The following is a 16,897-nucleotide window of genomic DNA, read 5'->3' on the forward strand; positions in this document are numbered from 1 at the left end:
CAAAAAAACCAAATTTAACAAAATTAGCTTTAGATTAATTGAAATTAAATGACAGTTGTGTTTTTAGCAGATTGGAGTGTGATGGAGTTGATTGTTTTTCTCTCAGTATGCAGGAGAGGTCAAGAATTCTCACACTCCATCAAATGTAGGTTGTACACACTCTGACCATTTTATTTATCTTCTCTGTTGTACGCAGACCCCTTCAAGGGACGTGATGCTAAATACTTACCTGACCAAGAAAGCCAACTTAGGAACTATCATGAAGAACCCTGATGAAGTGGAGAAACTCAAACGGTAAAACATTGTGGCAGATTTTGCTGGGGAAACTCGTTCTTCCATATTCTCCAAGTTAATAAAGTGGCATGTAAATTCCTTTGGTCCACAACTGATCTCTATTAAGCATGTTAAGGGGCTATCCATAATTCTCATCATTTTCATAAGTGTACAAAAAATAGACTTTTCACTACACTCCTCCCCTTCCAAAGTGTACATTAGCCGGTAAAAAATGATGATGGATGGAGAGCTGATGGATTCATTGAAGGATCATCATTTTTCATATTCAGAAATGCGTGCACGAGGTCTTTAACTCCCTCCTCCTCTACAGTTTGTACGCTCTTGGAAATAATGAAAATTGTGGACAGCCCCTAAAGCAGGTGTGCGGTGATATGCTGGTTTATTTATTTTGTTCTATTTTACCAGTTGTCAATAGTATGTTCTCCCTGGAGGTCTGATATATAGGCCCATGTACAGATTACATCATGATTTGTATACAAATATTTTTTAATATGGAGCTACAAATCCTTCATCTCTGTTTAGCTCCCATAAGAACATGTGCTGTAAATAAAGCATGATCTGTGATACAGCAACTTTGTGTGAGGTATGGGTATCCCAGCACTTGGCATAGTCAGATCACTTCGAGTCACAGAATTCCAAATTTAGGGACAACACTTACTGTAAGTTTTGAAAAAATTAATCAGTTAATTTTTGACCTCCAAAGTGAGCATTGCAAACAAAACAATTTTAGCTGTTAACACAAAGAGTTCCTGATATTTGAGGGATATATGTAAAACCCCATTGCACATGTGCAGCCTGTGGAAAAAATTATTAATAATAGGTTAATTAAGAGGCAAACAATTTAGGGAATTTCTTTATCTTCCCCCCACACGCCCCCCAGGGGCCTGATAGTGGATTTCTGTCGGCGGTTCATGCGTCGCATGACCCAGTACTCCCTGCGAGGGCAGCTCATCGCTTACCTGAACAGTATCCTCTTCCTGCTGGAGAACTTCCCTAGTATCCGCAATGGATGCTTCGTGGTGGGCCTGCCCAACGAGAAAAAGACGGCCATGGATGACAAGAAGGGGCTAGTCACCAACCCGAGGTAGGTGAACTGCAAAGTTGTCCAGCATTTACTTTAACACAATTGTATCGATATGAAACACTTGCAATAACCAGAAAAAAAGAGCTTTGATTTTCCACAAAAAAGATGTGTTTGATACATATGATAAGTTTTTTCACCACAATTGCTGAGTAGCTGTACACTGGTCTTGCACTGAAATTTCACAAATAATATTGAAGCTTTGAAACATCATGGCTTTGAACAATCACAGTTACTAATCACAGTTTTTATCACTGTATTTATAAACAAAGTTTAAATAGTCATTTCATTCATTATCATTTTCTAACATTAACTGGACATTCATTAAAAGGTTTATTAATTAGTTTCCCAGGCGTACTATTCAATGACTTTTGGAAACAATTTTAATCCTGTAGAATTAGGATTACTCATTTGGATAAAGGGGAAATCGGAAAAAGGACTGTAGGACATGAGGTCAATATGGACTCAGAATCAAATCTTTGGACAAGACTTAAAAAAAGTTCTTCACTTTTCATAATGTGGGCCATCCTGCAACAGGGACCTCAAGAAGCGACCAAGACGTCTCTTGTCCTCCGATGGCTCTACCCTCTTGAACTTATGGTTCCTCCCCCACCACACGGAGGTCCTGCACATGTTTAAAACCTTGGATGAAGACACTTGTGCGAGGGCGCTCTCCCAGAGCCTGCGAATCGTTGCCTCATTGCATGACATACTGCAGTACCTTTGTGCTCACTCCAAGCTTGGAAGCTCCAATGCCAGGTGAAGGAAAAACTCCATCTTTGCAGGAATGATAGAATCTTTTGTCTTCTAGCAAAAATTTTGACAAGGTGGTTTTGAAAAACGTTTGCAAATTCTGAACGATCGTTAAGTCACATTAATGCAGTGTTTGGCGTTTTAGTTCAAACTTTGTGTTGCCTCTTAATTCTAACCACTGGCACTCATCCCTCTCCCAAATGGTTCTGGTATCAACTCCCCACTCAGGTCACAAGTGAGTAAGGTTGTCAGCTGATGCTCTCCTGTGCCACTTGGGCTTTTCTCTGGGTTTTCAGGTTTTCCTTCCTCCATTAAAGGAAATATTTAGATCTGTGACCATGTTCTGTGGTCAGATATGGGTTATCTTGTGGCTGCTTCAGGTGCCATGTATACATGCCTTTGGCCCAACCACAATTTAGCCACATCCTTTATAATTCCTCTTTGCAGACACAGCTAAGGATGATTAGCTCCCTTCAATGAAATAAAAAGGAAGGTTTTAACTGCTCTTTTTTGTACAGGCTTGGGTCTGGTAAACAAGAGTTTGTAACAGCAGACTGGGGTGGCACAGAAGGAATATCTGCAGAGCTCAGAGAAATCCAGAAACAGGTCAACCACCTGGACAATCCCACGGATCCACAAGAGGTAGTTATCACTAAAACGAAATATCTGCTCATGGATATTTAACAGCAGCACAAGCCTATGAATTGGTAAAATAGGTACAGATTCACTGTGAAGAGGGTTGAAGCCTGAGAGGGAAGTGATGATCTCCTCCGAACTGTGCTTGCCCTTTGCACTTGGAACAGTTCTTCAATTGGCAAATTTTGCGACGCCTCAGATCACAAGTAGTCCATAAGTTTTCATTAGTCTACTTTACAGCACGTATGTTCACTCAGCTATGTCAGTGTATCAATTTACATGTAGTTAATATATAGGATAGTATGGGGTGGTGCATGACAGGAGTAGCCATAATCTAGTCCTGTCTCCTGCAAGTACGGCTTTGAATTTGGATCAAAAGAGGCAGCGGTGAAGAGCTGTTGCCAGTGTTCAATACTTGTGCATGCCGTAGTCTCACATGGAGACGCTGTACAGTGTGTTGCCAACATAGAGTGCAACATAAATTGTTGAAAATACATTGTATTTCTTGTAGGGGTTTTCATGAAGATATACCCCACATTTGTATTTGCAGTGGACATTTGTAATTACACACATGATAAAGCTAAAGGTGCAAAAGTGTTTTAAAAGCGATTTTGAGCCATTTCATGCTACATCGTCATCAGAAGCAAGTATCGATCCTTGACATATCGTAAATTTTTTTTAGTGACACTATTAAATCCTACTAAATTCTACACTATTCGAATATCAACTGGACTTTTTGTTAGGCAGTGAATTGCTCTGACTGACTAAAATCATAGCGAACCATCTCCCCAACGCAAAAAAAATACATCTTGAAAATAGTTCGCGGTACCCGCTGCTTCATTTGACTCAGACCAGCCAGCCGACTCCAGCAAGCTCGGTGGTCGAGTGGTTAAGACATCTGCACTAGTAAGCAGGAGGTCGTGGGTTCGAGTCCCACCCGAGTAAGCTTGTGAGGTTTTTTTTTTTCGCAAGCTCTCGGACAAGCACTGAGCATGCAGTGTTTATTGATATACGTTGGGTAAGGGCAAACCCGTTATATATAAAAAAAAGAAATACATCTTGAAAACAGATTTTTAAGTTCATTAATCTGTTTTTAAAAAACTTTTGGAAGCAAATGACCATCAGGATGGCCTTTAGTTCAACACTGGCTTCATATTCATGTGTTTCACATTTTTTTGAAAACCCTGGTTGCAAGAATATCACGAATTTTTTTTACACAAAAAGAGAAAATAAACAAATTTTCACTGCTCGATAAAGGCTACTGCATAGTTGCTTACATAAAACAAAATAATCCATCAGACGTCTCGTTTCCATCACAAAAGCTCACTGGCATTGCAGTGTACAACCCTGCGCAATAAGCAAGTTGAGGAAGGAAACATACTTGGCAGCAGTTTGGTCATGTGTATTTTTAATCTTTGTGCAAACAAGGCCTCAATCAGCATTTTTCTGTGCACAGTGATGCCTTAGGGAGCGTTTCATAATTGTTGAAGGCGGTATTTACTGCGGTACCGCTGTTTTTTTTAGCGGCACCGCACTAGTTACCCGAAAGGGCTTAATGCTGGTACCACAGAAATACAGTGGTACCGCAGTAAATACCACCTTCTGTAATTATGAAACATTCCCTTATCATGCGTGAGCCAGGGGAAACAAATATAATATGGTTTATTTGAGACAGGAGGTGACTGTGGTGTCCCTTTTTTTTGGAAATTGGCAAACCAGTTTCCATGATCAGTTTTGTTGTGGAAATTGGTTTGTCAAATTCAATATATCAGCTGTCTACCCTTAAGTGATGTTAAGTTTGTGTGTAGTGTCCATTTGGTCCTCTCCTGTCATGTGTCTCCAGGTGGCAGACTTTCTGTCCCTGCGCCGCGATGTCCTCTTCCTGGAGTACGATGCCACCATGAGGCACTCCCTGCGTGAGACCTTCCTTTCCATGGGCAACCGCCTGGCCTACCACAGCAGCTCAGACAGCATCTACTTTGCCCTGACCGGGCTGAGCAACGTCCAGATGTCCAGCGTGTTCGGAGCCTACTTGCCGGTGCCAGAACCCTTGCAGCCCAGGGACTGGAAGGCCCAAGAGCTGTTTCCCTGGAGGGCTCACCTAGGAAGGTAAAGGACAGGAAATATCATAACTGCTGATCTGGCTTCATTCTTTCCTGTGAGCCATCTTTGGGCGAGTTCATGCGCAAACATTTGTTTGACACCTAATCAATGCTTTTTAGCAAAGTGCATGTGTAATACAGCTATGCGTGAGTGTCTCTAGTTGATTTACTTTGTAATAGCTCATTATCACTCACATTTTGCTGTGGGCCACAACTCTCACTGCATGCATGATTATTGACATCTTGCACAGTTTTTTTTCATGTATTGTTCCCTCTGTACTGATAAATTAACCATAAAAGACCGTGGGGATGGGGGTCAGATTGAACAGTTTTCCTGATATCGCAGCAGTGCTTTTTTTCAGGAGTTGAGTCTAATTTGTTAAACTTTGTGCCATGAAGTGTGATTGTATATGTCAAAACAGCTTACAAGGTTTGGGTATAACTGTTGGTCGACAGGCATGAATTTTGGCATCTCTTGATTTTTTTTTGTTATGGACAGTTTTAGTAAAATATTAATTAACTATTTTTATGTTTTAGGTTAAATATAACTGAACGCTAAGTGCCTGGAGCATAATTTTGACAGAATGTGTTTATTTTGTCAAACTTTGCAGGAGAGGACCATTCCCACTTCGTTTCTGGCAGTGGCAGCAGATTGAGCTCAACATGCAGCTGAGCATGTCAGCACTGAGGGATGTTGACAGGTCAGTTTATTAATGTGGCTTGTTGCATTTGACATTAGTCGTGTTTTCTCTTAACTTTTGGAGGTAGGCCTACAGGAGTGACCTCATTTAGGAAATATCAATTATTTTGCCAAATTTTGTCAAGTATTTTTTGCCAGAATTGAAAGTCTCTTGATTGAACTTGCGTCACACATGAAAGAATAGTGTCACAAGAGAGGTTTAGTAACATCATTCTTTAATGTGTAAGTTCCTGTTAGTCGAGAGCCTGTCATTTGGCTGGGTCTCAAATTGTTAATAAACACCAGCTGGCTGATGTTAAACACTTTCCGGTGTGACATGAAATTTAGACTAAAGAAATGTCCCATTTCCCTTGTATTGGTTGAGCAATTACAATCTTGACTTACTTTTGTGCAGTATTACCAATGAATCTCATTTTGAGAATGCACACTTTTTTCCCTTTTTTTGTGTACCACTGTTTGCAGACATGTTGCACACGGTGAGATCCTAGGTGTGTCTCTACTGATGGAGGATGTCCTTCAGAGTGGACAGCAGGACATCAGCATGGTGCCGGATGACAGCGACGATGAAGATGACAACCTTAAGGCCACTGGCACCGCAGCACAGGGCAAAAAGAGCCCTGCCCGGTCCCGACCGCGCAGTGCGGCCAGCGCCAAGTCTGCATCATCCCGGCCAGGCAGCTCTACAGCCAAGGAGTCAGGCCAAGAAGGTGAGGAGTCCACACCATGCTGCATTCCATTTTCCTTTGTGTTCCTGCATGGAAATGCAAACACCAACATTCATACAAACACAAGAAAATTTCAGAATTTTCGAATATGTGAAGATTTCAAACTAGCTCCACAGCTTACTGCTTGATAACTTACTCCAGCTTTAGAATCAACATAAAATGCTAGGCTCTATCACAAAGGATCTAGGGCAGATTAAGGGACTTTAGATTAGTGATTCCAATACAGAAACTTAATCTGTCCCTGATATGTATCGAGTCAATTTCCTCTAATTCACCGACATTGAAGCAGAAATGATATGGTTGTTTGTTTAAGTTTGAATGCTGTCTGAGCTTTTTTTTTAGTTCATGGAGTATGAGGCAACCGTGTCTTAACAACACATAAGCACAAACTTGCTGCGTTGGCTACTCAGTGGTAATGGGGGCAGCATGTGACCTGTGTCCCCTTTGTCCCCTCTCTGAAAATTTTGAGAAGGAAAAAGGAGCTAAGACCAAATCCATTGAGCGCCCGTTCCTGGAAAAGAAGTTTCTAAATGTCCCCTATAAGTTTGGTCTCTGTTATGTTGCCAGCAGTTATTAAAGGGTTATTGATGTAAATTGTTCTATGGAACATGGTTTAGTTTCTCTCTGAGAAAAGTGCTCATTTTTAAAATACTTAAAAATTTGTGTATTTTTCTTGACAAATGAAAGGGTTGTTGCCATGGTATCATTTGTACTGGAAGATGATGCTCATTTTAAGGGGTTTCCTGTTCAAATTGTGAAAACAAATTCAAACAAAAGAGAAATTTGGGACAATAATTATTTTATTTTAACTAACTACATGTATTCCTTATTCCCGCCTCTATCACTCCTGTAAGACGTAAATTTTAGAGCTGAATTTGTGATTTAGAATGTATTTTATTTGAATATAATTAAGCACTTTCGACATGTATAACAACTCATTTTGCCTTTGGTCATTCCATAGTCATTTTGAAGAAGTCCTTGTCTCGCACCACTGAACCCATCAAGGCTTACTCCTTACTGAAAGACTTCCTGTTACTGTGGAAACGGCTTGAAGTGTTCAAAGCAGAGTGGGGACAACGGAAACTTGGGCAGGAGGAGATAAACACACCAACACTTTACAGGAAATTTTGGTTAGTGAACAAGGAAGGTGTTTGTTTTCAGAAACCCTAATCAGACACTGCCACAGATATCCTTGACAAAACTGAGTTAATATTACTTCCATTTTGATTACAGCAAGTTGTACAAGACAGATATCCTGTACCCGGTTATCAGAATCATAGCCAAGCGATATGGAGAGGTAAAAGAAAAAATATTAGCTTTTTCCATATAAATGTTTTATTGAATTTTGATTTATAATTGAAACTATTAGATTTTCTTTGAAAATCATTTGAAATCTCATGCACTCCATAATTTCTGGAGTACTCCATTCAAGCCATATTCTTGATTGTCTTGATTTCTTTCTTTCATTAGGACTCCAAATGAGTTAATGAAAGAGTGAGAAGACAGTCTAGTATGAGAATAAAGCAAATTTGATGTTTTTAATTGAAAATATGAGCTCCAAGTTTGTACTGAATTCAAGCTTTCATATGTCTGCTCTGTCTTTGAGCTGCCAAAGTTCAATTTAAACTTTGGAGCGGTTGCAGGAAGTTTTGAGAGTTGTAGTTCAAGCTCCACATTGCATTTAGTTCAGTACACACTTTACACCAAATAAGTATATTTGGTACATTATTTGAAACTGCATTTATGACTTGTTCTGTTAAAACAAAATAGGTAGCCATTCACAGATAAGATTTAGATATCAGATATAGATATTCCACTTATCGGTGAGAACTGGGCTGTCTTTGACAAGAACAGAAGAAAATACAGGCTTATCCATTTAAAGTCTCTGTGCCTGTTTTGGTTTTGAAAAGCATGTCATGTTTTTTGTTTAGAAATCTGTCATTGCAAGAAATGTTGAATGTCTAAGTCAGTGTCATGCAGCGTATGTTTGTCATATGATCAGGCGGAGCTGTACGAGGGCATGGTGTCAGACTCGGAGCCCATCGTGGCTCCCAGGGGTGCCTCAGAGATGGAGATCCGAGCCAAGCAGCTGGTCAAACTCTTGGACAGTCTGGAGAACCACATGATCTATGAGCTGAGGCGCAAGGTGGCCCGGGAGCACTCCCTGGTGCTAGCTGAGAGGTCAAGGGAAGAGGGTAATCTACCCACTGACCTTTGGAAGAAACCGGTATGAGATGACGCTGTCTGCAATGTCAGGCCCATCACAGGGAGAGGGGGTGTTGGAGGGGACAGGCCCCTTCTGGCAATCAGTTGGAACCCCAACAGTATAAACCATCATCTCTTATTCTTGTGATGCGTTCCTCTGGCTGGTTCTGTGGGAAGGTGGAATGGGACTGTGCACATTGCTACCCTTTTGAAATAATGATGTACACAAAATTTTTAAAACACTTCAAAAGTTGCCAAACTAACTTTAAGGTGAATGTAAATCAGCAGTGATGGGGTGAGTCCCTCACAGATCAGTCACAAGAAAAATGGCTCATTGTTTGTTTGACTTTGTCTTTGTGATAGACTTGTGATGAAACAGTGTCCAAATAACGAATACATGTATATCGGAGGACAATAGTAAGGATAATGTCATGATGAGGTGACAGATTGAATGTTCCATTCCACTCGGTTTAGCATTGTGGAATGGAACATTCAGCCTGCCACCCAACGATACTACTCACTGCATTGCATAAATGTGAAACAGTAAGTTTTATGAAATGCTTCAATCAATCCTCTTTGCGCACCCAACCGCACTCTACTCTAAACACCTCAACTGCTTTGTATCTTGCATTTCAACCCAGGCCATCAATGAGCGCTTCACTTTTGCCAAGCCCCAGATCGCCGAGGACTTTGCCTGGTACCTGATGGAGGTGGGCCAGCGGCGGGACGAAGAGAAGGCGCTGTTGCTTACCGATGACCAGCTGAACGTGGCACTGTCCATGTTAGCCACCACCATCATGGCCAGGGAAAGGACCAACTATGAGAATTATTCCATGTTCTATGAGAACCTATTGAGGCAACACCATCAACTGCTGTACCAGAGAGAGCGGGTACTTGACGTTATCATTTTATGATTGTTATATTGATATGATCAGAAGGGAAATTAACTACATTAGTATATTCAAGATGTATTAAAGTGTATTAATGCTTTTTGCCCTTCCTATTATGTAACTACTGAATTGGTTCCTCTCCTTTGTTCAATATTGAAACTTGTTGAAGACTTGAGACTCAAGTCTCCCAAATGTGTGCCTTTTTTGTAGGAGATTGAGCAGCTGAAGAAAGCGTGCAAAGATGCCACGGCATCAGCACTTGTAGAGGTGCAGTGTCAGCTGGCTGATAGGAGTCATGAGCTGATTCTGGGTAGGTCATTGGTCTAGCTTTGTAATTATACCTCCAGGGGGTAATACTGGGGGTTCTGTGTACAAGCAAGTAGGCCCTCCTTTTGTTATGGGAACAAATTTGCCAAATGTCTTTTGTTAGGTATTAGGACCAGGTTATGGGGACATTCTGCTGTCCCCACAACATTTTTAGTCTCCACAAAAATGATAACATGACAAGTGGTTGTCCCACAACTATGGAGCATGTGATCTCTCACCGGTGAAAGAGAGAGACACTGGGCTTACATTTCAATGCCATTACCAGCATGCATCCTGTCATCAATCACAGACATAACATGTCTGTAATCAGAAGAAAAAAGCAGCATGTGTATTAATCCTTGTGGGTATCTGATAGGTCACACAATCCTCGCGTGTACACAGAGAATATAAATTCAACACCATAACAAAGAATATGTAGTTTGCTTATCCTAAATTCCGTAGGCATTATTTTAAGGAGCGTTCCTACACAGTGGCACACAGCCTCATCCCCATGGACTGCACAACAAACTCCTGGCTGTGTAGGATACAAAATTGATGCTGACTGGCTATTCACAGTTTGTAAATTTGGATCATACTGCGTGCATATTTTGAAGGTACATGTAGAGCATATACTGCATGATAACTGCATGTCAACTCTTGACTGCAAGGTTAGGTGCACACATTTTGAAACTTCAGTTATTTGCCAGAAATACCGGCAGCTTGTGTTGTGAATGGTGCGACTGAGGTATAGGCACATGGCAAAGCACTGGATCACTTTCACTATTGAAAGCAATGCATCATACATCGGCTGCAGTCCTTGTGGGAGCCACTAAGGATGCTTTGATGCGAGAACAATGAAATCTTCCCTCATTTATTAACCCAACAAGTTCCCATGTATATTACGCAAAATCAAACAAAAGCAAGAACATGGTATGCTCTTCTTTGTGTCAGAAATCACTGCCCTGCGTGCCAAGGTAGCTGAGATGCGAGAACTGTCCATGACCCAGGAAAGGGACCTGAGAGAGAAGATGCAAGAGGAGTATGACACGCTGGTGCAGAGCCTCTTCCAGGGCGCCTTTGGACTCAAAGTCAAGTTTGACGAGTTTGGGTAAGCCTGTTGATCATGAGCAAATCTTGTTTTGCCGAACTGCCATTAAGATTTATCCTGATGTGTTGCTCCAGTTTGGAGTTGTAATTGAAATGAGATTTTTATGCTTCTGTCTTCAATACTGTTTTTCATTAGCCCCAAGTGATTACATTACTAGTCAATAAAATGCATTTTACCCTCACTCTTTTGCACATACATTTGTCATCATCCACTAGTCCCTGCCCTACATTCCAAACTATAATGCAGGGATCGCTAACCAGACTCCTCAAATGCACGAATACCTGTGATACTTTCACCTATTGTCAGTTGATAACAATAAACTTCAGTGAGAGCAGTGAAATGGCATACACTACTGTCACCTGTTGGTCTTGACTTTATTTCAAATAATCTCTTTTAAAATCTGAAAAATCCTGAGTTTACCATTGCAGTGTTTTTATGTGTAACAGTTCATATAGTACAGGAAATATGTAAGGATTGTCTCTATGTTAACATGAATGCATAGACCCTCTGGGAATTATTTTGTGGGTGTTTCATTCTCCTCCATTTTCACCCCTTGGAGCGCTGCAAATTTTTGTCAATGGCTGATTTCTTTCCCAGTGATTTTATGTCATCTATACATGGTGTTTGTTGAACTTGATGAAGCAGATTTTCTTCAGGTAGTGATTTTTAGCAAGGCACATGTGATTAACATAAAATGATTCATGCAGTCCAACTACAACTTTGTGTGTAGCAACACACCAAAAACCTCATCGTTTGGAGTAAAACATTGCAGAGATTTCAAAACATAGGTATAACAAAACAATTACTGACTGATAGTATTTTTAATACCCTAAGGGACGGACTCACCTTCGGTATGAATCCTTGGTATTGACACATCATATCTCACATCACAGCAGTCAGTAGTTGTTAAATAAACCTTGAACTGAATTCAACATTATGGAGGCACAATACAGCATAGAAAGTAAACTAATTTTTTTTTTTTTCAGTGACACCATGTATGGGAAGCTTCCCTTTTGTGAATCTGTGGTTCTGAAAAGAACCGGAGTTACACATGGTTCTTTTCAGAACCACACATTCACAAAGAGAAGGTTCCCTTACATGATGTCACCAGAAAAACATTACTTTATTTTGTATGTACTTCCATCATATAAAGTGTCAAGTCTTATGATGCAGCTTGGTTACTTGTAACAAAAATGGGACCCTGACTTTTACAGCTGTGCTCAATGCAAGGTCATGGAAAAACAACTTGTAGGTGATTGCATGCTGGGGCAATTTCCATTACAACTCAGTGATAATACTCTCCCATAGATATGCAACAGGGTTATGCACACGTTGACAGAACATTGATTGCTGTATTTAAATGTACTTTGGTGCAGGCGAATAGGATTTTTGAACACTGTAGATTGACATCTTTGATGCTGGGCTTTTGTTGACTTGACAGAGTACGACTGTATGATGAGGCTTTTAGCATCGTCGGTGAGGTCCGACGGGAGGCAATGGAAGCCATGAAGAAATTTACTCCAAGAACAGCGGAAAAAGGTCAATTTCCAGTGAAGTCTGACCAGTTCATTTGCAATGTCTTAAAGATTTTTTCAAAACATTCTTAAGGCTGGTTCATACTTCTGGTGAATATGAAAGCGAATCGAATTGAAGTCACAAAAGATTTGCAGCAAAATTTTGCTCAAGTTGAAATGTGTTCAAATTTTTTCAAATTTGTCATGTATTTATGTACGCTTTCATGCCAAGTATGAACCAGCCTTTATTCAACCACATGGCCATGGCAGACCATTATGAACTCTTAAGCTGCTCCTGTCCAAAGATTTTGGCTGTCCTATACCCAATTTTTTTTAAACTTTCTTAGAGAGGCATTGAATATTAGAACATCTGTAAAGTTTAATTCAGTCTGACTGGATTTTGTTTTAGTTATTTATAATTAATTGCCTCATGCATGCATTAAGCGTATTTGTGTTAAAGATGTTTACCTGACTGGTTTTGGATAAAGGAGCTTTTTGCGAGAATGGTAAGCCAAATTTTCATAAAATAAGTGTCAAATGATTGTAAGACATTACTAGGACCACACACCTGAAGGTTTGGCAATGTTTCCATGCAATACAAGAATGAATACTGGCACGAGTACCAGGAAAAGTACTGTAATGTAGTTTCATCTTCTTTATGACGAAACCGTTGTACTTCAGACAAACTCACACTATCACGCTTCTCTGCTAATCTACATGTATACTTATTTATTTCTACCATAGTGCTAGCAGATGTGATACAAAGCAAGTCAAAATCTCGAAGACCCTCTTCCTCTCTCTCTCCTCCTCTTTATATCCCATCTTATTCCCATCTAATTTCTAAGAAAATATCTGTGCACCTCCAGAAGGTCAGTGTGGTCAGTCCAGGATATAGTGTGGTCAGCCCCGACCACTTCCAGTCCCTTAGATTTCATTTTTACGACCTTCTCATGAGCCCAGTTTCCGCCTTAATTGACCACGACCTTCCCCTACATACTTGTGGTTCCTTACTCAGAATTGCTTCATGACAAGTACATATTCTTGAGAATACAGGAACCAAGATGGGATCTTAAATTGGTTTGACTATTGAAAACTCACTGCCAAACAGTATATCTGACTTGAATCAGAAAGGTAGCCCTATGTGTCAAGTCTTGTAGTATTCGGCAATTAGCAGGAAGTTAACACTGCCGCAACTCCCAATGCATGGTTTTGGCTTAAAGTTACTGTCAATTGTGTAGCCCCAGATCTTCTCTGAAGATTGGGTGTCTTGAAATCATAGATTTCAGTTTAACGGTGGGTCACATTCAAATATTTTCGCCATAAAAGTGATGACTGCCAGAGTGAATTTTCTGAAGGGGCATGCAGATGTGTGCACACATTGTTTTTCAAGGGTGCACTGAAAGCAAAGTATTTGACTCCCTTAACATAGGTTGTGTACACTTTACAGTTTCAAGTGGAGACATCTGATGGGTATGAACTTCTGCTGGGAGCGGCATGTGGTTACCATGAAACCTAGCCATAGCTCAGTCAACTTTTAATCAGTGATTCTTCTTTATTGCCTAATCAGTTTAGTCATTTACTGTCATTATTTCAGACGAGTCAGGAATTACACTCAATGAGCGCCGCGCTGTGGATCTGCAGACTTTACGTCACGAGAACAACAACCTGAGTAGACTCCTCCTCAAAATGAAGGCGCTCACCAACTGGAGACTGACCAATATGAGACAGCATTATAAGGGAACAGTAAGTTCAGAGTTATGAGTTCAATGATTTCTCTCAAAAATGGGTACCTTTAGTCTTAGCTTGGTTTTTATTTGCTTCAGTGCTGCAGTAGCTTTCATTATAAAATGCTTGGATAAATTCCTGTTAAGATGCTTGATAACTCCATTTTTCTCTTGTTTTTCCCTTTTCTTAAAAGTGCAAGATGCACATGTATTCCAAACCTCAAAAATTACACTGTGGTCATCGTTGTACTCCTTCTGCTGGATGTTTCATTGGTCTTCATTCATTAGTATCACCTGTGCACACTACCAATCATGCACAATGTATAACTCCAAACATGCCAAATGTAACAAAAACATGCCAAATGTAGACAGTTGCTTTTTTCCCCTTTAAAGACTCAGCATCACTGATTTTTTAATCTAGGTTTCACCGTATGTCCACTGATTTTCATTTTCTCACCTCCATCACCAGTCAGATGCCCTGCAGCATGAGGTAGACCGATGCAAGCGGGAGTACCTAGCCATCAAAATGACGGCAGAAGAGGAGGTGATCCTCCTGAGACAGCAGCTAATGGCACTACGCAAGGCCCTGGCCACCTCTGACAAAGAGCGGGAGACGGTGCAGAAGCAGCTAGATAAGGAGGTAAGGGCAGGGATAAAGTAAGGGTTCTGTTCCAGGGACCATTTAAGAACACCAGTGCACCACTAGGCACAAGTGCTCCATAAGCCCAAGGCACCAGTGTTCTGTAAGCATAGACTTTTGGTACTGTTCAACTAAATGTAGATGAGGTTGGATAATGTCTGAAAACAATTCAGATAACATGACATTTGAACTGTGAGAGCATTTGCACATGTGACCGTGGTGAATGGCTGATCAAAAGCTAATAATGGTAGAACAAATAAATTGTGTGAGTTTGATTGGTTTACCACATTTTTTGGTCTAATTTGATGCACTATATTTGCAGGGGCTCTAAAGGACTTGGTATGGATTCAACTGCAATGCACAGTTCATTGTTCCTTTATATGCCCTGCTCTGAATGTCTTGAAAGTTATTATGGCAATTTAGCTGTATTGCCAGAATGGGATTTTAGATCAGATTTTGTGTTGATTTCGTTCTTTTCTTGTGACTTATCCAGATGCGCATAAAGCAGGAGAGACAGCATAAGCTTGAACAGGAAGCCCGTAGCGCTAGGCAGCTGGAGGCGGCCAGGATTGCAAATCTGGAGAGAATGGTAATTCCATGGGTGTACTGTATGCCCTTGAACTTATTATGTGGAACCTGAAAAGCAGTCCATTGTCACCTGTGATAAATAGGATATATCAGTGCAGGGTATGGTAATTAACTTTCCTCTTGGTGGGGATTTCCTCAACCTGTGGAAAGAAGGATCGTATTGGCTGATTGTGTCTGACCTAGTGCACGAAACAATGACAAGGAGCATGTGCATGTGAGGTTGGAAGTCGTTGGGGGGATGATTAGACAATTTTATCAGAGTCCAAATTTTGTATGATAGGACTAAACAGTGATTTGAATTTACATTACTCATCAAAGTTCTTCTGGTAGTTTTGAAGGTTGCATGACCCTTCTGAAGTCTAGCATTTTATATGGTACTAGGGCTGGCTGTATGTGATGCGTGATACTGGTTTGCACGTCCTTAGTATAGATTGTCAATGCTTTTAAAATGTAATATGAAATAGGATATTCAAAGCAATGAAACTTATTGAAGTGCATGCTGTGGTTTTAACAGTCCCATGTGGAGTCTTTATAGCCAGAGTGCTGTGGTGTATATATCCATTAGGAAATGTATCCATTGGGATAGATTTTTTTTAAGAAAAATACTTCATGGTTAAAATAGTAATCACTATATTTATTTTAAAACATTAGCACCAAAGCCCTAAGAAAGCAACACCATCAATAAAGTAAATAAGTCGGTACCGGGAGTAAGGTTTTTGGTTTTTTTTTCTCTTCAACATCATGTTGAACTTGAGCCCGAAGTAGCATTCGCTTTTGAATTTGCCCCCCCAGCTGGATACGCTGCTACCAGACTGCAATAATTGCAAGGATCATCTTTTAACCCTCCTAAGGTTTACAGCACAAATGTGCACAAAAACCCACAGTCACTGGTGAGCATGTAGTTTCTATATGGAACTCAAACATGCGAAGGTTCAGTGTGTACACAGTAGCTTGCCAGCACAAAATGACCCAGGGTCTTTTGTGCAGTCCTCTTCACTGCATTTGGTTTACTGCACAATTATGCACATGAAACAGTGAAGCACAGTTCCTAGGCAGCACAAAAGCACAATCTGATATTCCTGTGAGGGACAGTTGGTGCAGCGCACAACACAATACAGCTGTGCTTCTTTGAGGTGTTTACCAAATGACCCAAAGAGTGACTTCAGCATAGGAGGGTTAATGAGTTTTATGCATAGAATGTACACACGTTTTCCATGAACAGATGGACGAGATAGATGACAAAGAACTGCGTCTGCGCATCCTGTCAGAGGAGTACGACCGCACCTTGCGCCTGTACCAGACCACACAGGAGAAGGCCCGCAAGGAGGTGCACCAGATCAAGAACCGGCTGGACCACGAGCGCAGCCTCAAGCTGGATGCCTTCCAGCGGGTGGACGAGCTCCAGACCCAGGTCTATGACTATGAGGCAGCCGTGTCAAGCCTGTCCAGGCCCTACACAGCGATGAGTAAGTGCACTGCTTGATAGTTGGCAAAAGTTTGTGCCCTTTATTTGCCCCAGTATTGAAGCCAAAACCCCACAAGACCACCACAAGGTCAACAAAAGGTCTTCGGTCTAATTTCAAATCCCAACAAGCTCTTCAAAAGAATTGCAACAAAGACATTCGTGTATC

The 16,897-nt window shown here is 40.8% G+C and overlaps 1 protein-coding gene across 6 annotated transcripts in view; it reads left to right on the forward strand.

Annotated features, from left to right (window-relative positions):
• Positions 1-16,897, forward strand: part of LOC110988792 (uncharacterized) — a 56,687-nt gene that overhangs the window by 31,776 nt on the left and 8,014 nt on the right. For all 6 annotated transcript variants that reach the window (XM_087136253.1, XM_087136252.1, XM_087136251.1 and 3 more), the window contains exons 29-46: positions 197-294; positions 1,175-1,378; positions 1,913-2,134; positions 2,647-2,770; positions 4,608-4,873; positions 5,478-5,567; positions 6,029-6,273; positions 7,253-7,421; positions 7,525-7,588; positions 8,294-8,518; positions 9,138-9,386; positions 9,597-9,696; positions 10,644-10,800; positions 12,242-12,339; positions 13,909-14,057; positions 14,508-14,678; positions 15,172-15,267; positions 16,489-16,732. In XM_087136253.1, the coding sequence (XP_086992379.1) occupies positions 197-294; positions 1,175-1,378; positions 1,913-2,134; positions 2,647-2,770; positions 4,608-4,873; positions 5,478-5,567; positions 6,029-6,273; positions 7,253-7,421; positions 7,525-7,588; positions 8,294-8,518; positions 9,138-9,386; positions 9,597-9,696; positions 10,644-10,800; positions 12,242-12,339; positions 13,909-14,057; positions 14,508-14,678; positions 15,172-15,267; positions 16,489-16,732 (2,971 nt within the window). The remainder of the gene's footprint in view (positions 1-196; positions 295-1,174; positions 1,379-1,912; positions 2,135-2,646; positions 2,771-4,607; positions 4,874-5,477; positions 5,568-6,028; positions 6,274-7,252; positions 7,422-7,524; positions 7,589-8,293; positions 8,519-9,137; positions 9,387-9,596; positions 9,697-10,643; positions 10,801-12,241; positions 12,340-13,908; positions 14,058-14,507; positions 14,679-15,171; positions 15,268-16,488; positions 16,733-16,897) is intronic.

Source organism: Acanthaster planci, linkage group LG04 (genome assembly GCF_054643075.1).
Source record: "Acanthaster planci isolate LZ-2023a linkage group LG04, COTS_SCS, whole genome shotgun sequence".
NCBI lineage: Eukaryota > Metazoa > Echinodermata > Asteroidea > Valvatida > Acanthasteridae > Acanthaster > Acanthaster planci.